The sequence below is a fragment of the Budorcas taxicolor genome, chromosome 3 (genome assembly GCF_023091745.1).
Source record: "Budorcas taxicolor isolate Tak-1 chromosome 3, Takin1.1, whole genome shotgun sequence".
Taxonomy (NCBI): Eukaryota; Metazoa; Chordata; class Mammalia; order Artiodactyla; family Bovidae; genus Budorcas; species Budorcas taxicolor.
In genome coordinates this window covers 99,765,142-99,786,187 of record NC_068912.1, presented here as the reverse complement: position 1 = coordinate 99,786,187, position 21,046 = coordinate 99,765,142, and the positions used below count along the sequence as shown (strand labels likewise).

The following is a 21,046-nucleotide window of genomic DNA, read 5'->3' as shown; positions in this document are numbered from 1 at the left end:
TTCTTGAGGCCCAGGGCCAGGCCTTCGGGACTGAGGGCTCAGAACCCGGCTGTGGTTCCTGAGGGCTTGTAGCTCACTTCCCTGGCCAGGCTGGAGCAAGGGACTGGGGCATCACTGGGCCCCACATTCCAGAGAAGCCAGTCAGTAGATCAGAAAGGGAAGAAAGCTGAGCTGCTGTTCAGAGAGAAGATCCAGGTCAAGAGCCTTCTGAAACTAGAGACACCTTGGTCCCAGCCCCGCCCATCACAGGAATCCATTTCCACTGGCTTTTGCGGATGCAAGTCTGGCGTCTCCAGGAGCTGGTTCTTCTCAGGTTCGGATCCAGGCTCTGAGACTGGGGAAGCAGGGGGAAGAGAGCGCAGGGCAGGGGGCAACCCCTCAGCCCCTGCCTCAGCCCTCCCCAGTCCCCCGGCCCCCAGGCTTCAGCTTCTCCAGGGTTCTGCTCACGGTGGACAGGCTGCTACGGGCTCCTGTGGGAGAGACCAGGACAGGGTGGCTGAGTGGACAGATCCTGGGTCAGAGCCTCCCAGGGGGACCTGGGGTCAGAGGGGATAGAATGGGGAGGGAGGGAGTCTTGGAGGGCAGCCTGGTTTAAAGAGACATGGATGGCCAGAGTGGCCCTTCAACAGGACAGCAACATGGTGTGGGAGTTAGAGGCAGGACTGGGGGCTGACGCCTGGTTTCTGGCCCCATCACTTCCCAGTTGAGTCTCATAACCTCCCTGGGTCTCAGTCAGTTCAGTTCAGTTGCTCAGTCATGTCAGACTCTTTGCGACCCCATGGACTGCAGCACGCCAGGCTTCCCTGTCCATCACCAACTCCTGGAGCTTGCTCAAACTCATGGCCATCGAGTCAGTGATGCCATCCAGCCATCTCATCCTCTGTTGTCCCCTTCTCCTCCTGCCTTCAATCTTTCCCAGCATCAGGGTCTTTTCCAATGAGTCAGTTCTTTGCATCAGGTGGCCAAAGGATTGGAGTTTCAGCTTCGACATCAGTCCTTCCAATGAATATTCAGGACTGATTTCCTTTAGGATGGACTGGTTTGATCTTCTTACAGTCCAAGGGATTATCAAGAGTCTTCTCCAACACCACAGTTCAAAAGTATCAATTCTTTGGCACTCAGCTTTCTTTATAGTCCAACTCTCACATCCATACGTGACCACTGGAAAAAATGGCTTTGACTAGATGGACCTTTGTCAGCAAAGTAATGTCTCTGGCTTTTTAATATGCTGTCTAGGTTGGTCATAACTTTCCCTCCAAGGAGTAAGTGTCTTTTAATTTCATGGCTGGAGTCACCATCTGCAGTGATTTTGGAGCCCCCCAAAATAAAGTCTCTCACTGTTTCCAATGTTTTGCAATCTATTTGCCATGAAGTGATGGGACCAGATGCCATGATCTTAGTTTTTTGAATGTTGAGCTTTAAGCCAACTTTTTTACTCTCCTCTTTCACTTTTATCAAGAGGCTCTTTAGTTCTTCTTCGCTTTCTGCCATAAGGGTGGTGTCATCTGCATATCTGAGGTTATTGATTTTTCTCCCGGCAATCTTGATTCCAGTTTGTGCTTCATCCAGCCAGGCATTTTGCATGAGGTATTCTGCATATAAGTTAAATAAGCAGAGTGACAATATACAGCCTTGATGTACTCCTTTGACAATTTGGAACCAGTCTGTTGTTCCATGTCCAGTTCTAACTGTTGCTTCTTGACCTGCATACAGATATCTCAGGAGGCAGGTTAGGTGGTCTGGTATTCCCATCTCTTTAAGAGTTTTCCACAGTTTGTTGTGATCCACACAGTCATAGTCTTTGGCATAGTCAATAAAGCAGAAGTAGATGTTTTAGTGGAACTATCTTGCTTTTTCAATGATCCAAGAGGTGTTGGCAGTTTGGGCCTCAGTTGCCCCATTATATAAAGTGGGGCTAATTATAGTACCTGCCTCATATGGCTGTTCTGAGAATGAAAAAAATCAACGTATGGAGAGTGCCTGGAACAGTGTCTGGGATGGAACCTTTTGCTGAGTGCTCAGCATCCCACCATGGGCGGCAGACACTGGGGGCAGGGGCACCTTTGAGAAACTCTTGCCCTGGAATTTTCCAGTGTGGCAGGATAGAGGAGGAAGGAGATGCCCAGTTTCAGGTACCAGCTCTGAGAGTGGGATTCCACTATGGGAGAGGAGAGTGAGAAAATAACTGGGCATTGGGCTGAGGGAGGGAGGGCAGTGTGGTGCTATACTGGGCCTGACAGAGAAACCTTGGGAACCAGAGGGCCTGAGCTCCGCTGGGAGCAAGACGCATTTTGACTAAGCTTGTGGAAGAGCTATGCAACACTTCTGGCTCCCTGTGACTGGAGAAGCCCTCTTTGCACTTCCGTCAAGGTGGCTTCTCTGGGCTGTGTACCCAGAGGGGAAGATGGAAGATAGACTCCGGAATTTCTGGAACTTACCCTCTTTATTTCCATTGGCACTGGCTCTTCCCTCCCCATGGTCTGCCCCTGGCTGGGGGTGGATTCTCAGGCTCCCTGTAGGATGAGAGCACCACAAGCCCTGTGGTTACTGAGCCATTCTCAGATCAAGTCCAGCTGTGGGAAGGGAAGTCCTTCCGGTTCTCTACTCCCCATCCTGGCTGCTGTCTGTGCTCCTCTACTTCCTGTATGTCTCCCACATGATCTGCGCAGATTTGGGGAGGGGAACAAAGGTGGAAGAAACGGGCCCTTGAAGGAGAAGACAGCAGATATGTAAGGAGGTGGGGGTCCTGGGGAGAACTGGGGATGAATGTATAGGGCTGATGGAGATGGGAGCTGAGATGAGGTGGGGAGCTGAGATGAGGTGGGGAGCTGTCCAGGGTCCTGAGGTCTCAGGGGAGCTAGAGGGTCTTTATGGAAGCTCAGGGATGAAGTAGGGTTATCTGGAGATCTTGGAGGCTTTGGGGAAGAAGGAAAACTGATCAGGGGAGGTGGGGGTTCTAGGTGCTCTGAGCTGGTTCAGGGACTTAGTGGAAGGCTGGAGTCTGTGTGCAGTCACAGCAATGCCTACACAACACACCCAGGCACACACACACAGCATCTCTAACACATGCAGCCAGTACAGTCACACATGTGGGCTTGGCTGCACTGCACAGGGGGCTGCAGACTTACACACAGAGGGTCCAGGCAGTTCTTGGCAGCAGTGAGGATGGGGGAGAGGACTCACCTATAGTGGGCAGGATGTGGTCCAGGTTGAAACGAGACTTCAGGAAAGGGTAGGCCAAGATGAGGAGCCCTAAGAAGAGAGACATGGAGGGGTTCCATGGTGAGGAGGGAGCCTGTTTAGGGCGAGCTGTATGAAGCTGGGGCTGTGAGCCTGGGGCTGGGCTATGGGTGTGCGTGGGAGCAGCATGAGTGGGCAGGGTTGGGACTATGGGTGTGTCAATGTAGCCTGTGAGTGTGTGTGCTGGTGGCGGGCATTCCCCAACACCGAGCCCCAGGAGGGGGTGCAGAGCAGTGCCTTTCGGGGAAGGGGTTACTGGCTGTGAAGGCCCAGGCTCCTGGCTCCACCCTGCCCAGGCGATGGCAGGTTGGTTTCTTCCTCCGCAGCTGGAAATGGGCCCATTGGCACCCCCAGCTCTGACTCCCCACCCTCACCTAGGGCTCCCAAGGGCAGGACTGGAGGCCCCTCAGTGAGCTGGGGAGAGGGTAGTGGAAGAATGGGTCCTGCTCTGTCACTCCCAAGGGTTTGGCCCCTGGCCTGAGTTCACAGGTGCAGATACCAGAGCCCACTGACCTGGTGCTTCTGGTTCTGCCCATGCCCAGGATGGTGGAGGGGATGCGGGATGTACCTGGCACCACTGTGGGGATATCAGTGGGCCTGGTCTGGACAGACAGACAGATGCCTGGATAGACAGATCTGCTGTGGCAACATTCCAGGAAAGAAAAGGAAACCGTTTGTCTGAGCTGGATCCTGTCGGGGCTCCAGGTGGGTCCCACAGAGAACTCTGTCCTTTTCTACCCAGCCCCCACCAACTCATCCGGAACAAGCTTATGCGTCCTAACACTAAGTCAAGAGCCCAGGGCTTGGGACTGGGGAGCCGGAGCGGGAGTGGCCGGAGAGCAGGGTTCACCAGCTCCTGCCTCCTCACCCCTGCAGTGTGCTATGGGAATCTCACCCCAGCCTCCCTCTCCCTCCCTGTACCCCTGATGGCTGCCTTGCTCACACCTCCAACTTCTATCCTCCCCAACCGATTCCTGATGACCCAGCTCTTCCCTCCATTTCTTGTTCACCTGGCCGTGGTCCCCTCTCCCCACCCCCCACCCCAGCTCCCTCTCTGAGCCCAGCACCTTCTCACCCAGACCAGCAGCGCCAATAAAGATCCCGCCCACGGCAGCTGCAGCTTTGGAGATGGAGACGCCGATGATGATGCTGCCGGCCACCAGGCCAAGGGCCACGCAGGCCAGCTGCAGGCAGCGGAAGTCTCTGCTGCTGATGGGGATGTCCATGCAGGCCTACCCAGGGCACTGCCTCCACCAGTGGAGCCTGTCCCTGAAACAGCTCTGGAGGTCTTGGTCCTCTTGGATGTCTCCTTGCTAGAGCTTCACCTTCAGGAAGAGAGTCTCTGGGCAGTAAGATTCTGGGCTGCTAATCTTTGGGTTTATATGCAACCCTATCCCACCACAGTCTCTGGGGCCCCACCTTGAGCGAGGATCTCTCCCAGGTCACTCCAGCTTACTCTTCCTTCCCTATGGGCCCCTGAAGCTGGAAGCCACTCCCAGGATGCCTGCCTGACCACATCCGGCCTTGGCTGCCAGAGCTCTGGAGAGCTGGGCCTGTGCCCCGGGGCAGTCTGAGTTCCCCTGCCCAGGACATCCTGCTCCAGGTCCCTGGAGCCTGATCGGCTGCCACTGAGCTTTAGCCTATTAAAGTTTAAAGCAATGGTTGCAAGGGGGAGGGGGTATAGGGGACCAGGCTTCCTCAGAGACGTAGGCAGCAGGAGGTGCTGAGTTATTCATGAGGTTGCAATGTGAGTTGCTGCCCACAGGCCCATGAGGGCAGTCAGCCCAGGTTCCACTGTGGGTCCTGGAAGGGGCCGGGTGAGCCGCTGGCTTCATATGGGGCTCGGCAGCCATATGAAGGACTCCTGGCCACATGCTCAGGACCCACCCTGCTGCTCCTTTGGTTGGAGGTGAACCCAAGGCCCCTGCTTGGGGACTTGGAGACGGGGACCTGGAAGGAGACCTGGATGAGGCTCAAGAGACAGACAGGAACCGCGACAGGGCCAGGAGGAGGAGGGGGGAGGGTCCTTCCATGTCCACTCTTTACCCCCACCTTGGCCCTCTCTGGGCCCCAGGCAGGGTGAGGACGGTCTCGTCTCCTCAAGTAGGTTCCCTTTTAGTTGCAGAGGGCTGAGAAGGGGAGCCCCTCCAGCTCCCCTTGGGGTCCTTGGTGGGGAGGCTAACAGGAAGGAGCAGTGGTGGGGTCAGGGTGGGAGGACACACGCAGGCTAGGGGCCAGGTTTGGGAGGAGGGGTTGGCAGGGGCCTGGTTATCAGCAGCCGGGATCTGGAGATTGGCACGAGGCTGGCGCCTCCTGACCTCTAGGCTGAGCTCTGTCCAGCCTGTCTGACCTACTTGCAGGATCCACCAAGTGAAGATTGGGCAGCGGTAACCCACCCCAGCCCGGCCCAGCCCTGTCCCGTACCCTGGGCCAGCCCTCAGCACTAGCTGCATTCTCTGGCCCTTTATGGATCACCACAGCTCCCGGGGTCCCATCACCAGCCCCAGTGGCCTCTCTTTCGATCGCCTGTCTCTCCCCTCCATGTCTACCAGCTGACCACACCCAAGGTCTCTGGCCTCCTCCTGCCTCCACAGCCCCTGTCCACCTTCTCCTCTGTGGCCCTTCTGCTGAGTGTATGCATGGCTCCCGCCGCCTGGAGAGCCCTCATCCTGCAGGACCCTGCTTGGGCAGCCCCAGCTCTGAGGAGCCATTCCTGACGGCAGCTGGGTGGTCACGGCACCATGTTGAGGTGCTGGCTGCCTGGCCCTATTCTCTGTCTCTTCTGTAGACTGTGAGCCCCTTGAGGGCAGGTTCAGGGACTGAGCACCACCAAATGGCTAGAGGGCACCTGGCGTGGGCTTCGGGACACAAGGACATTGCTCAGGGAGGTCTCAGAGCTGCACAACCATCTCGGATTGATCGCGGGCACCATGGGAGCTCTGTCTTTAACTGGAGGCTTTCCTGGTGGGGATAGAAGCCTGGGAAGACCAAGGTCATCTGACTGAGCTTCAGCTGAGAGAAGGCCCCGCCAGGAAGCTGGAGTGAGACCTCGGCAGGGCAGGTGTGAACTCAAAGGTGTGGAGAAAGGAGGGTTGACCACAGGACACTGAGGGGCCCCTGAGCCATGTTCCTGGCCCTCATTTGGGGAGGCCCCTGGGGGTGGGCATCTCCAGCCACAGCTGCAGCTGCCAGCATCCCCCGTGCCTCTCGCCGGGATGAGGTCTGATTACTCTTCTAATTAGGCATCAAATGACAGCCCTGTCTCTGTCACACGTCATTGATCTCCCACTGACTAGTTTTAGAGAGAGCCATCAAAATAATTGTCCATGAATATGTGTTCCTGAGACATCAAGCTTTGGGAATCCGAGCACCTCATACAACGCCCTGGGCCCCCATTAAGGGTTTTCATAACTGGCTGGGCGAGGCCTGTCTGGCTCGTCTCCCGTTGTCAGGCTGAGGGTGATGCGTGCACGCCATCAGCAAGACAGCGCTCTGGTTCCACGTCTCTGAGGTGGGAACCTCGCACTGTGGGCCTCGCCTTGCTCATCTGGTGAATGGGGATGAGGATGGCAGGGGGGTCAGGGGAGCCTGTGCATTGTGATTTTCTGATTCCAGAACACTCTGATCTACAAAAACTGGAGACAAGTTCTAAATTAGAGATTTTCTTTGACAATGTAAATCCCTCCGGGCAGAGAGGCAGAGCAGAGACTGTGGAGGAGAGACACACAGAGCCATCCTTAGCGACAAGATCACGGAACCTCCCAGCTCCTCTCCAGAACAGGTGGGGCCACTGAGACACGGGGAGGTGGACGGACAGCCCGAGTCCACGATGGATTCTGGCATCCAGCTTCCCCGCTCAGTTGGGAAGGGGGCCAGCACATTTCTAAACTGTCTTCTCTGAGGTGGGATGAATTGAAAACCCCACCATCAGAGGGAGACATTGTGTTCAGAAGAATCAGGCCAAGTCCTGGATGGTTCCCTCGTGACAGGAGCGTCACTAAAGGCCACTGGAAATTTGTGACCTCTCCTATTTATTCACAATGTTCTCAAGGCAAGAATGCTGAAATGGTTTGCCATTCCCTTCTCCAGGACTGATTACAGATGGAGAGATGGGAGACTTGCTAACTTTTTCCTGCAGCAATTTTGGCTGTACCAGCTCTGAAAAAGCAAATGTGTGCTTGCAAGTTGTGATGCACTTGCTATCACAGGTAAATGCGATGGAAGCCCAAGGCTCTAGAGCCTGACCACCCCACATTTCCTCACCCCCAAGCTCAGAACCACCCCCGCCTCCTGAAGCCTGGATCCTCCAGGCCCCTGGATCCAGAGTGCTGCTGGGCCTTGGGTTACCACTGAATTCTGTCAGAAAATCTCCTTTTCTCATGAGGGGGCTAGGGTTGGAGGGGGCCTGTCTGTGCTCTTTCCTTCCCAGAAGCATGAAGTCCAAGAGTGGCATGGGACGGGGAGGAAGGGTGGGTGAAAAGACGTCAGTTTGGTTGAGTTCTGTTTATTTTCCTTGAGGGCTAAGGAACCTGGAAAGGAGTGTGATTAATTCACTGATCCCCTGGGGGATGGGCAGCTTTCCCGGACTGTTCAGAAGCTGAAGTCGGGGAAGCGGCTTCCAAGGCAACTGCTACCATGGCAACAAGTGCCAGCCGTGGGGGGGACCTTGCTTCTCACTTCTCCCCTCAGACCTCAGCAGCTGGAGCAGCTGGCATGGGACCAATGCACTGCTGATCACTGAGCTGGATCTGGCGAGGGGCAGTCAGCCAGGAGGGAGGAGGGGCCCTCAGAGCTCAGGCAGGTGGACCCTCAGAGGGAGAAAGACTCCAGCATTGTCCCTGACCCCCCCATGGAGCTCAGACAGGCGTGCTCAGTGTCCTTGAGAATCAGGACGGGCTGGGGGTGAGGACTGCCAGCATGAGTCTGGGGCATTCCCACCTTCTCCTAAGGGCAGCCAGCACGTGAGCATAGAGCTGGAACACTGACTGCCACAGTGCCAGCTTCCAGAGCCTCACTTAGCATGTCTGCCTTGCCCCAGCACAGCCAGGCACAGGGCCTGGTCCCCAGAAAGGACAGACAGTGAAGTGACAAAGGAAGGACTAGAACCCAGGGCCCCTGGCCCCCAACCTGGCTCTTCCCCTGGCATAACAGCTGCCTTTTGGGGACAGGGACCCTGGCTCAGAGGGACAGAGCAGAGTGTCAGCAGGAGAATCCCACAAAGGGCCAGAGGTCAGCCCCATGTGGAAAGCCCAGACCCATCTCCACCCACACAAGAAGCTTTTCTCATCTTCATCACTGGGGTCCAGTTGAGTAATTCTGGCCCAGGAGACAGTAATAACTACAACTATCACAGCTAACAGGCTTCCCTGGTGGCTCAGAGGTAAAGAATCTGCCTGCCAATGCAGGAGGCGTGGGTTCAATCCCTGCATTGGGAAAATCCCCTGAAGGGAAATGGCAACCCACTCCAGTATTCCTGCCTGGGAAATCCATGGAGAGAGGAGCCTGGTGGGCTACAGTCCATGAGGTTACAAAAGAGCTGAACACGACTTAGCGACTAAACAACAGCAATCACAGCTAATATTTACTGAGCATGTACTATGTGTGCCTGGAATTGCTCTAAATACATTTATTAATTGGTAACTTCACAACAGCACCACGAGATAAGCATTAGCTTCCTCAGTTTCTGGTTTAAGAAACTGAGACCCTTGGAGAATTAAGTAACTTGCCCAAGGCCAGTAAGTGAAACAGCAGGGATCTGAACTCAGGCAGCACAGCTCTGGGCATCAGGTCTGTGGGGAAAACTCCACTTCTACCTTCCTAGCTCCACAGCTGTGGGCAAGCTGGTTTTCTTTTTTTTCCTTGCTCTGCTTGGTTTTTCATGCTAAGCGCCATAAGATAGCAGTAAGTGCATGCTAATGCCAGCAAGACCGAAGCAGGCACAGTGGTTGGGAGAGCAGAGCCATGGGCAAGAGAGACCTTTCCAGGTGCACCCAGTGGGTAGGATGGGGGAATACTTGGTCCAGGAAGCTCCCGTAAGTGACAGCCTGCTGGGCCAACCTGGAGGATTGACCAGAGTGGGGTTGGAGTCTAGAGACAAGACTCACACCCTGGTTCCCAGTCCCCAGGGACAGGGAGACAGGGTCAAAAGGCTCAGTCTGTAGGCCTGTTTATCCAGCCAATCCCACATTGGGTAGATGAAGGGATGCAAGGATGGCACAGGTTCCTGCAAAGAAATGACCATCATCAGAAAGTACGTCCTCGTCACCACAGAGGGTTCACAGTGCAGAACAGCTGGCAGCCTGGCCCATGACTTGCCCCACAGCCAAGAGCCGGGCACCCCGTCTTGGCTTTCCGCTGTCCCAGGGAGAAGAGCTAGCAGCAGAGCCCAGTCGACTGCCCTGACGCTCGGACCTCCCTCTGCCACCTCCTTGGGAATTTTTTTTGGAAAATTTGTGCCTTTAAATGTTAAAAAAATTTTTTAAAATTATTTCTTTAGCTGGGTCAGATTTTCATTGCATCATGCAGACCTCTTGTGGCACATGGACTCGCTGGCTGTGGCCCATGGTCAGGAGCACCTGGGCTCTGTAGTTGGGGCAGGTAGGCTTGGCTGCTCTTCAGCATGTGGGATCCTAGTTCCCCGACTAGGGATCAAATTCACATCCCCTGCATTGCAAGGCAGATTCTCAACCACTGGACAGCCAGACAAGTTCCTCCTTGGGAATTTCTAAAGGCCCTTCCCAAACAGCCCTCTGAGGCTGGTTCTGAGGATTACTAGGGCAACGGGCATGGAAGCCCTCTGCTCGACAAACATGTGGATGGAGATGCTTTTTCTTTGTTGCCAACTCTGGGAGGACAAACAGTCCTGGGCACACACTGGAGCCTCGAGAAAGGCTCAGTGCTGCTTTAGACAGAGGGGACTCTGCTCTGCTTGGGTGGGTGGGCTGGGCTGGGGACAGGGTGCACCCGTCGAAGAGCTCTTTGAGGTTAGCCTGTGTGAAGGCTGCTGACACAGCCTCTTCCACCTGATGGGAGATCCTAAAAGGCAGAGGCTGCTTCCTACTTCTCCCTGGGTCCTGGCACAGAGTAAGAGATTGACAGATGGTAGGTGAATTTCATTCCCTCACCTGAAAAAGAGAAGCAATGATCTCTCCTTCACCTTGTGTCATGGATCCAATGAAGTGCTGTATTTAGATGTCTTGACAAGAGGCACCCCACCCCCTCGGCTAGACTCAGCCCCTCTCCAGAAGGCCTGTCTCCTCTCCTCTTCAGGACTGCAGGGGGAAGAAAAGGACCACCAGGAAGACACCAGAATTGAAAACAGTTTTATTAAAATAAGTGCAATGTGTCCTTGCACCGTATAAACATCTAACATATGCAAGTCGATTTTCTCGGGTGACTAAGCGGCTCAGCTATCTGATGCTGGATATGCCCCTGTGCTCACCAGCAGCGGACACCACATGGCTCCAACCCGGGGGGCCGGGCAGCCTCCAGACTCAGACCACATCAGGCACAGCGCTCCTTCACTGCCCCAGACCTGCACTGCCTTCTGCAACAGGCCCGAGGGAGGAAGCAGCAGACACACTGGTCTCTAAGTCACTCATTATCTGAACAGCTTAAAACCAGTTAAGAGTAACAGAAATAGCTGATTAACATCTTCCAAATGCATGGACATTCAGGAGAGAAGTGTGAGCCCTAAGAGCTCTAGAAAGTCCATGGGCTCATAGGGGGAGTTAAAAGTCTCATCTCTGCTGGAAGAGTGTGGTTAAAAACAAACAAAAAATGCATCTTTAAAAACAAAAGAATACTGACTTTAGCAGCAATCCCAAACAAGGAAGAGGATGATAAATGAGGGACACATTTCGGTCACGGCAAAGAAAGATTATGTGCTTCTCTGCGCCATCGACTGGAAGGCTGATCTGGCTTCCTGAATTGAGGGGATGGCTTCGCTTAGCCACGGGGGAGGACATCTGGAGGACACAGGAAGGTGGAAGGACCGCCAGAGGGGGTGACAGTGTGGCGAGAGGGAAGAGCCTCTGTCAATGGGCGCTTCTCAAGGCTGGCTCCCTGAAGGCCGCAGCCCCAGCCCTACAGCTGTCTGGCGGTGAGAGTGGGCTGGATCCTTCATCCAGGGGCACGTGAGGAGGTGGGCAGGAGCCCAGTAAAGAGACGTCCCTGCCGCAGGCCATTATGCAAAGTGACAAGTGATTGCTTTCCTTTTCAAAGACGACCCTCCCCCCAACCTTTGGAAAAAGCTTTTTCCTTGAGGACTCTGGGGACAGGAGGATGAGAGCCTTCGTGAAGGAAAAGGCCTGGATGGAGCTGCACAGCAGGCCTCTCACAGGTTTCCAGGGTGGCAGGGCCTGGACAGGCCTGGGACCCAGAGTGGGTCAGGGCGCTGGCACTGTGGGTGTCGGGCTGGGCGGCGCGTCTCCGCTGCGACCTGCCTGGGCCAGCGCCCTCCGTCGGGCCAGGCGGGACTTGGAGGGAGGGGAGAGCTTCACAGAGCAGAGGCCCTCAGCCAGCGCCTCAGACTCCTGGGCCAGCTTGTTCTGCTCGTTTTCCTCGTGCTGAGACAGCTGGCGGTTAAGGGCGATGGCCTCGGCTGCGAAGAGCGTCAGGTCCATTGTGCTGCTATTCCTGCAGGGATGGGGAAGGGGAGCACGGAAGAGAGGGAGGCAGGGTTCAGTGGGGTCACCCACCCCAGTTGCTGCAGTTCTGTGTTCCCACTGGACTTTTCCGAATCGGCACAGGTTGCTCTCCCCAAAAAGATTCTTGCATAGATTTAGAGTCTGACTCACTGGGGCTAGAAAGGCTTTGAGCCTCAAGGACAGTCTCTGGACTTAAGAGTTGGGACTAATGCTCCCTTCTATCCAGAGCCCTCTCTTCTGAGCTCTCAGGGCTCTGCACACAGCTCCACCAGAGGAAGGGCTATGGCACATGAAACTTACCCACATACATCCCTCTCCGTCAGGATAGGGGACTCCAAGAGCAGGGGCTATGCCTTTACGTCTGAGTCCCAGAACCCAGCTCTGGGTTTGCTGAATCAGTATTCTAAGGTGGACCTGAGGTTTGGAGCCTCAAAGATTCTGGATGCAGCTCTACAGAGTCAGGGAGGAACCCAAGTTGGACTCAGATATTTGTGACTATAAACTGTAAGACTTCCCTGTTTATTCCGGGAAACTGCCCAGGAGGTTGGCTCCCAGAGTCTTTAGCCTTGGCTCTTGAGGAGTAGGGAGTGCTCACTGGGAACACGATCTGGTGTTAAAAGGCACCAGAGTCAAACAGGTCTGGTTCAAAGTCTCACTCCCCAGGCTACTGGGTGTATGCGTGTGTGCTCAGTCATGTCTGACTCTTTGCAGCCCTATGGACTGCACTCTTAAGTTAACTTCTATTCCTCAGTTTTCTCATCTATAAAATGGAGCAATAGGAACATTCCTCTTTTAAATTTATTGTAAAGCTTATGGGATACAACACATGTAAAGCCCTTAGTACAAAACCTGGTGGGTGCTATTTCTTATACAGTGGTGTTATTATTGTCTGTCTAGTAGTGTATATGACTCTTGGTCCCTCTGCCTTACAGGGCCACGGATTTCTGCTACTTTTAACAACCCCCTGCAGTAGAAGGAAACCTTGGTGTGCTTTGGGCTGTAAATAGTGATTTCCAGTTACGATTCACGAGGATCCAGAAAACAGGTTTTCCTTCTGCAAACAGCCTAGCGAGGGATCTTAAAGATGCTGGGGCAGGGGAAACCAGGTGGAAGAAGAGGAGAGGGAGCAGATTTACTGTAGAGGGAGACGGGAAGAGAAGCGGGAAGAGGGAGGCCAGACATCTGAGCTTAGAGATGGGCTCCACGTCCCCGACCTTGGCCCCAGCATGGCTGAGCTTGAAGGGAAAGTTAAAGCCAAATGAGGAAGGGAGCTGAGTGTGACAGGAGCATTTACCTCTGGAGGACTTGCGGCGTGGGGAGTCCCCTTTCTGGAGCTTGCTAGAACGGGAAGGACAAATGTGTGGGTAAGCGCTGCTCCCTCTTTCAAGAGCGGCCCCTACCCAAGCCAGCAGAGGGGACTTGCCCAGGCACGCCAGCAGTCAGACCTTCCAAGCAGACAGCAAGCAAGGTACAGCACCCAACCCAGCTGCCTCTGCATGGGGAGCCCTCTCTCTCGCTGGTGAAGTCCTAATCCCTCTGAGACCCCAGCTCCAGGGTCCTGTCCCTGTGAGACATTCCCCTTGTCCTGCTGACCCCCAACACCTGTCCCAAGCAGAGGTGGGTCCTTGCCCTGTGGTGGCCTGAGCACTTCAGATAAGCATTTGCCATCCTATCCTCATGTCCCCTTGGTTCCCTCTCCCCATCAGAACATGAAGACAGGACCCTGGTCTTGCTCCTCCCCCTACTGCCAGAGCCTGTCACGTGGCAGATGCTCAGTATAGACAGCAGGTCTTGGGTGGCTGGGAATTAGCCACTTGGAGACCCATGGCTTGGATCCCCACTTGTAACTGGAGCTGGCAACCAGCCCCAGTGTCAAGGGCCTGGCAGACCAACGAGACAGTAAGACCACAGGAGGTCTGGCAGACCCCATGGAGGGGCAGGGTCTGCTATCATGATTAACTGAGGAGGATGCTAACAATGTTTTCGAGTGAAAACTTGGACCCTTCCTTGGGGAAAACAGCATCATGTGCCTTTCAGGAAAGCTGCAGCCAGACCCCAGCCCCAGGAGGAGAAGTTATGAGCCCCCAGTGCAGCCGCACAGCAAGCAGGGTGGCTAGGGCCTGCTTCTGCACACTCTCAGGTAGTAGCATTTCTGTGTAAGTGGCGGTGCTCCCAGCCAGGCTGCTCCCTGGGCTGTGTGCGTCTGCCAAGGGTGGGAGGCATGAGGCGAATCTCCCAGAGGCTTCTGTCCATTCCAGAGACACATGGGTCACCTAGGGGCTTAGTGTGTGGCCAAGGTTAGATCCAAGTCAGTGATATCTGTAAGGGGTCAGCATGGGGTGAGGTCAGAGGTCAGCTCAGTTCGCTATGCACAGGGGATGAAGCTGCCATCCGACTTTCCTCAGCTGAGGTCAGCCACCGGGATGTAAGCGCTTCCTCTTGGTTTGGCTGCAGGCCTGAAGAGGCGGATGCCCTCTCCCTGGGTAACTCACCCCCTGCACCCATGGGTGCTGCAGAACTTGGGCAGCGCTCAGTCTCTGCTTCGCATCTCGGACCAGGAGCTTGGAGATGAGGTCTTTGGCCCCATTGGAGATGTGAGCCCAGTCCTTGTCAGGAAACTCATACTTGCCTTTCTGGATGCTCTCAAACAGCTTGTTCTAGGTAAAGAAGATTCCTCCTGAGGCCACACCAGCCAGGGGATGGGCAGGGTGTACCTGTCATGGTCTGATCACATGGCTCCAATCGCCCTCAGCTGCAGGTGCAGCCGGTAGCCTGTGTATTTCCCAGACCAGGGCTCCTTCCCCAACCCCTCCCCTCCCCTGAATTGTCAAACTGCACAGAACACCCTGGGTGGGTGGGAAGGCTATACTACGTGGATGGCCAGGTGGGAGGCCAGTGAGGAATGAGCAGCTAGAGAATAACACCCAATTCCTTAGCCCTCCATCCAGGTGCCTGGGCTCATTTCCCCCATCAGCATCCTTATCCATCCTCCTCCTCCCTCAACATACGCAGCTATTGCAGACCTCCTGTCTTCAATCGACTTGTTCCTTCTACTTGGTTTGTGCCTCTCCTCCCCTGGGACCAGACTCTGCCTCCAAGATTCATTCAGCTCAGGAGTGATCTTCTCTAACAACCTCCCCTGAACTCCTTCCTCAATGGCTGAGGGCCTGCTTATCTCCATCTCAGGCTCATCCATCTCCATCTCCATCTCTCATCTCTGGTGGCTGCCCTTGGCCAGAGAGGGACAGGGCACAATCCACCCCTTTCCAGATCAGGCACAAGCACTGAGCCCTGTCCTGCTTGGCCTCCCACAACCACCTGACCCCACAGTGGGCCCTGGGCTCACCTGGCACACTGTGCAGACCTCTCCTCGGTCCCAGCCACAGTCGGCCCCACAGTGACCCACGAAGGGCGGGTAGCCACTCAGCATGATGTAGAGGACCACACCCAGGCTCCACAGGTCACAGCGCTTGTCGTAAAAAGTGGCCTCATCCGTGAAGACCTCCACCACCTCGGGGGCCATGTATTCTGCAGAGCCGCACTGTGGGGGCCAGACAAGGGGAAGGGGGAATGGCAGAGAAGAGACGGGCTCAGTCCAGCGAGAGGACTATGGTGGGACTTGAGTGAGAGGATGGAGTTGCAGAGGAAGAAGCTGTCAGGAAAGTCAGCCAGAGAGCATGCTAGGTGCCACCAAGACACTTAGAAAAGCTGGGTCACTGGACATTTGACACCTGAGTCCTAGCATTATCCATGACCCACAGCCCAGTTGGTTCCAGGTCACCCCTCTGATCTTCTTAGGTCCTTCTGCAGTACGCAGAGACCCTTGGTCAAGAAGCTCCAGGCATCTCTCCCTGCACTGGGTCTCTGCACACAGTCACAGAGTGAGCAGGTACTTCCATGTTCCAGGAGCACAGCTCTCGGAGGACAGCCAATTCCATAAAGCAAGGATTTCTTAAAGTGAAGTCCTGCCAAACCTCCCTGCTAGCTTTGAGCATTCTATAAGAATTGGGAATTAAGACACCATCAAAGCTAGGAGAGCTCTTAGAACAAAGCCAATCTCCTCAGGTCTCCCATTTATGGAGGTGAAACCAAGGACTAGAATGGGATGGGGGTTTGTTAAAGCACATCAGTAGCAAACTAGGACAAGAAACCAGGATTCCTTCCTCCCATCCTGGCACAGAAAGCTGCTGATAAAAACGAAATAAATTCCTTTTACTCCCCTCTTCATTATTGCAGGCTCACTGGGAGACAACCCTCCTCCCAACTCCCAACATACAAAACTAATTTGGTGGGAAGATGGCGAGTGCAGAAAGGACATTTTCTTTGTTATTGGCAATTAGAGTTAATGACTTTGAAAACAGGGTACCTCAGTGTGGTAGAAGCTAATACAGAAACATCTCTAATAATGTTGCTTAGGATGAGACACGGGCATATTTAGTCACAAGTCTTAAAAAAACATTATTAGGAAAACTCACTTATGAAGCATGCAGATCTCAAAAGAATTATATAATAATTAGAGTATAGCCAGTATGTACAAGAGATGTCTGAGGAAGAAATGGCTTCCAGCAGCCCATCTGGGGAGGAAATGGGAAGTGAGAGATGCAACAGGATAACTTGGCCAGGCTAACATGCAGAGAGCCTGGACCTCTCAGTTCTCATCACACCACAGAGACATTCCCCATCCTCACCACAAAGTGGATGCGCCCCAACTCTGTGGGGGGAATGGGAGCTGTCCACACGCCCATAAGCAAAAGGGTGGGCCTGGGAGCAGTGCCTGTCACCTGGGACAGGGGTCAGGATTCAGCCAGCTCTCCTCATTAGCAGTGGACCCACCCCAACCTAAAAGCTCCAATGTCAGTTTCATCGGATAGGGGAGGGGTGGGGGACTGGGGGTGGTTATCGAGACAAGAAGTCAGGCTAAGCAACTCAGGTAGCAGTAGATACACTGGGTTTCCCTTCCCCAGCCCTCAGTCTGTCTCCAGAGCTTTGGGGGCAGGAGCTCAGAAGGAGAGGGCACAGTGCCCGGCCATACATACTGGAGTAGTCAGCTCTGGTGTGGTTATGGGGGTGCAGGAGTTGTTCAGTTTCACCCCACTGCCCAAGTCAAAGTCACAGATCTTCACCGGGGACACCTGAAAAGGAGAGCAGGAGGCATAGCTACAGAGAGGAGCAACCGAAGGGCATGAGGGGACAGCGCGTGTGGGCACACAGCCACACGGCCGCCACGCCGGAGCCCAGCTTTAGCTGGTGCTCATTTTCCCCTCCTTGAGTGAACTAGAAATCACCTGAGCATCTGTCCTAAGGTGTCCTCTTCCCCGTGCTCTTTCCTTATTTCCTGACAAGGGGAAAATGAGTGTACCACCTGGGGTCACTGTTGTGAACTTGCTAGAAGACAAGGAGCAAACCTATGGACTTCCTGCCAACAGTGCAGGCAGGAACTCAGAAGTTAAGAGAACTTAGTATGTATCCCCTAAGTATGAATGACCCCTTGTAGCTCATTCACTGCAGGGCAAAGGAGTTTTGCATAAAACCCTTGACCCCTTCAGGTGGCTTGGGTGACTGACCAGGTTTTGCTTGGTTGGGGCTTTGTCGATTTAAGCACTGAAAAGTTTTATGTTCCAGGAAATCCCTCAGGCTGGGAGGGCTGGTCATTCTGGGCAGCAGCAATGTAGCAGCCCAGCTTCCCCAGACTAGACACTGCACCTGAGACCACAAACAGCGCAGATCATCTCTGGAGCCACGTGGGAGGCCGCTGCGCACACACGTGGTGTGGGAACGGTCTGCGAGCTGGAAGCAGCACAGCAAGTGAGTCAAAGTCCTCACTCACTGTTTGCCTGCTGCGCCTTCCTCCCTCCCTTCCGCGGCTCTCCCTTAGAGTCTACCTTTCCTCTTTTCCTTTTCACTTAGCTTCTCTTGTGGTTAAAATACTGGGTTGGCCATGAAGTTCATTTGGGTTAAATGAACTTCGTGGCCAACCCAATATATACAAATTTTATATATATAAATTTTAACTATTTTTAAGTTTACAATTCAGTAGTCTTGCCTGGAGAATCCCAGGGGGGAGCCTGGTGGGCTGCCATCTATGGGGTCGCACAGAGTCGGACATGACTGATGTGACTTAGCAGCAGCAGCAGCAGCAGCATTAATTATACTCATACTGTTGTGCAGCCATTACCAGTGTCTTTCCAAAACCGTCACATCACTTCAAACTGAAACTCTGTACCCCTTAAGCAATAACTTATTCCCCCTCTCTCCAGCTCTAGTAACATCTAACCTACTTTCTGTCTCTATGAATTTGCCTATTCCAGATATTTCATTAAATGGAATCACACAAAATTTGTCCTTTTGTGTCCAGATGGTTCACCCAAGTGGTAGCATGTGTCAGAATATCATTCCGTTTCATGGGTGAACAATATTCCAGTTGCATGGATATACCACATTTCGTTCACCCATTCATCTGTTGATGGGCACTTGGATGGTTTCCAGCTCTGGCTACTATGATTAGTGCTGCTATGAACGCTGGTGTTCAAGTCTCTGTTTTCAACCCTTTTAGGTATATACACAGGTATGAAATTGCTGAGTGTTATGGTAATGCTATGCTTAGCTTTTTGAGGAACTGCCAAACTTTTTCACAGTGGTTGCACCATTTTACACTCTCACCAGCAATGGGCAGGAGTTCCAATTTCCCTACATCCTCATCAATATCAGGCAAGGCTTTATGGGGGTCCTTGCTGCAGCAAGGGGGAGCAAAAACAAACAAATTCCCTGGTTTACTCACCCCCAAGGGCATGGTGAGCTTGTTCCTTAACAGGGTGAAAGTAGGGGTGTGTCCAGGAGTCAGGTAGGAGAGGTGGCTTAACTGGTTTTGTTTACCTCTTAGGTGGCATCTCATCAACACTTTTTATTTTCTGTTTTCTGTATTATAACCATCCTAGTAGATGGGAGGTGGTAACTCACTGTGGTTTTGATTTGCATTTCCCTGATGACTAAGGGTTAGAAGAAGCACAAGCTGGAATCAAGATTGCTGGGAGAAATACCAATAACCTCAGATATGCAGATGACACCACCCTTATGGCAGAAAGTGAAGAGGAACTAAAAAGCCTCTTGATGAAAGTTAAAGTGGAGAGTGAAAAAGTTGGCTTAAAGCTCAACGTTCAGAAAATGAAGATCATGGCATCTGGTCCCATCCCTTCATGGGAAATAGATGGGGAAACAGTGGAAACAGTGTCAGTCTTTATATTTTTGGGCTCCAAAATCACTGCAGATGGTGACTGCAGCCATGAAATTAAAAGACGCTTACTTCTTGGAAGGAAAGTTATGACCAACCTAGATAGCATATTGAAAAGCAGAGATATTACTTTGCCAACAAAGGTCCATCTAGTCTAGGCTATGGTTTTTCCAGTGGTCATGTATGGATGTGAGAGTTGGACTGTGAAGAAAGCTGAGCGCCGAAGAATTGATGCTTTTGAACTATGGTGTTGGAGAAGACTCTTGAGAGTCCTCTGGACTGCAAGGAGATCCAACCAGTCCATCCTAAAGGAGATCAGCCCTGGGATTTCCTTGGAAGGACTGATGCTGAAGCTGAAACTCCAATACTTTGGCCACCTCATGCGAAGAGTTGACTCATTGGAAAAGACCCTGATGCTGGGAGGGATTGGGGGCAGGAGGAGAAGGGGACGACAGAGGATGAGATGGCTGGATGGCATCACTGACTCAATGGACATGAGTTTGAGTGAACTCCTGGAGTTGGTGATGGACAGGGAGGCCTGGTGTGCTGCAATTCATGGGATTGCAAAGAGTCGGACACAACTGAGCGACTGAACTGAACTGATGACTAAGGATGTTGAACATCTTTTCTTACTGGCCATTTGTATACCTTCTTTGGAGAAATGTCTTTTCAACTTCTTTGCTCATTTTTTAATTACATTGTCTTTTTGATGTTGAGTTTTAGAAGTTCTTTACATATTTTGGATATTAAATCCTTATCAGATATGTGATTTGCAAAATTTTCTCCCGTTTGTGGGTTGCTTTTTCACTTTCTTGATGATGTCATTTGACACTTAGTCTCTTTTAATTTTCATTTTTCAACCATAAAAAGGGGCAACAAACCTGTGTCATGAAGATCAAATGAAACAAAGGACAGGAAAGTACACTGTAAATCAGAGGTGCTATGACAGAGTGGTTCAGAGCAACAGTGGAGTCCAGGATCAGACTACCTTAGTTTTAATCTCTGAAAGCGTTAGTTGCTCAGTCATGTCTGATTCTTTGTGACCCTATGGACTATAGCCCACTAGGCTTCTCTGTTCATTGAATTTTTCAGGCAAGAATATTGGGGTGGGTTGCCATTCCCTTCTCCAAGTTTTAATTTCTGCTACTTATCAACTGAGTGACTTTGGGCAATTTCTTACTCTATCTAAACTTCAGTTTCCTCATCCTCATAAAATGAAAATAATAGTATCTACTTCATGAGATTTTATAAAAACTAGATGAAATAAGTGTAAGTGCCTGGCACAATGTAAGTGCTCAAAAAATGTTAAATGTAATTATTAATATTAACCATAATGATAATCATGATAAATTATAGTTTTATGCCAGAGCTATGGACAGGAAGCCACAAGCACTTATTTGAGTGAATATATTTCTATCTCCCACAAAAGCGTTGTAGTAGGCTGATTCACATGTTCCCTGACAGTCATTCCTTATTTATGAGCTCTCTCTGAATCCATACCAAGACACGTGTATCAGGCATATGTACATGTATACACACAGAGCTAGGAGTGTGGGCCACAAAAATAACCCGTGCTTAAACTCTCCTAACAAAGAATCTGTCAAATTCACACATGCTTATGGAAATGCAAACACTTCCATTTACTAACAGCTTAAGATAAAGATTAAAATAGGGTGCATTTGGGGACTTCCTTGGTCGTCCAGTGGTTAAGAATCTGCCTGCAAATGAACACGGGTTCAATCCCTGGTCCAGAAACTAAGATCCCATATGCAGTGGGGCAACTAAGCCCATGCACAGCAAACTACGAAGCCCGTGAGCCATAACGAAGACCCAGCACAGCCAAAACAGGTAAATACATCCAACAGCTTAAAAAAATAGGTTGCATTTGTTCAATACCAAGTATAAATGTCTTCTTTTTAATGGGTACCTT

General features: G+C 52.4%; 2 protein-coding genes across 6 annotated transcripts in view; both read right to left on the bottom strand.

Moving 5' to 3' along the window:
- Positions 1-390: 390 nt before the first annotated feature.
- On the bottom strand, positions 391-4,466 carry KNCN (kinocilin). The gene is made up of 4 exons (XM_052638074.1): positions 4,316-4,466; positions 3,184-3,252; positions 2,439-2,513; positions 391-470 (listed from the first exon to the last, which is right to left on the bottom strand). The coding sequence occupies exons 1-4, from the start codon at positions 4,464-4,466 to the stop codon at positions 391-393; spliced, it is 375 nt and encodes a 124-aa protein (XP_052494034.1).
- Positions 4,467-10,555: 6,089 nt separating this feature from the next.
- Positions 10,556-21,046, bottom strand: part of MKNK1 (MAPK interacting serine/threonine kinase 1) — a 45,154-nt gene continuing 34,663 nt past the window's right edge. For all 5 annotated transcript variants that reach the window (XM_052636729.1, XM_052636726.1, XM_052636730.1 and 2 more), the window contains 5 exons: positions 16,925-17,020; positions 15,235-15,429; positions 14,381-14,545; positions 13,183-13,226; positions 10,556-11,877 (listed from right to left, as the gene is read on the bottom strand). In XM_052636729.1, the coding sequence (XP_052492689.1) occupies positions 11,628-11,877; positions 13,183-13,226; positions 14,381-14,545; positions 15,235-15,429; positions 16,925-17,020 (750 nt within the window). In that variant the 3' untranslated portion in view covers positions 10,556-11,627. The remainder of the gene's footprint in view (positions 11,878-13,182; positions 13,227-14,380; positions 14,546-15,234; positions 15,430-16,924; positions 17,021-21,046) is intronic.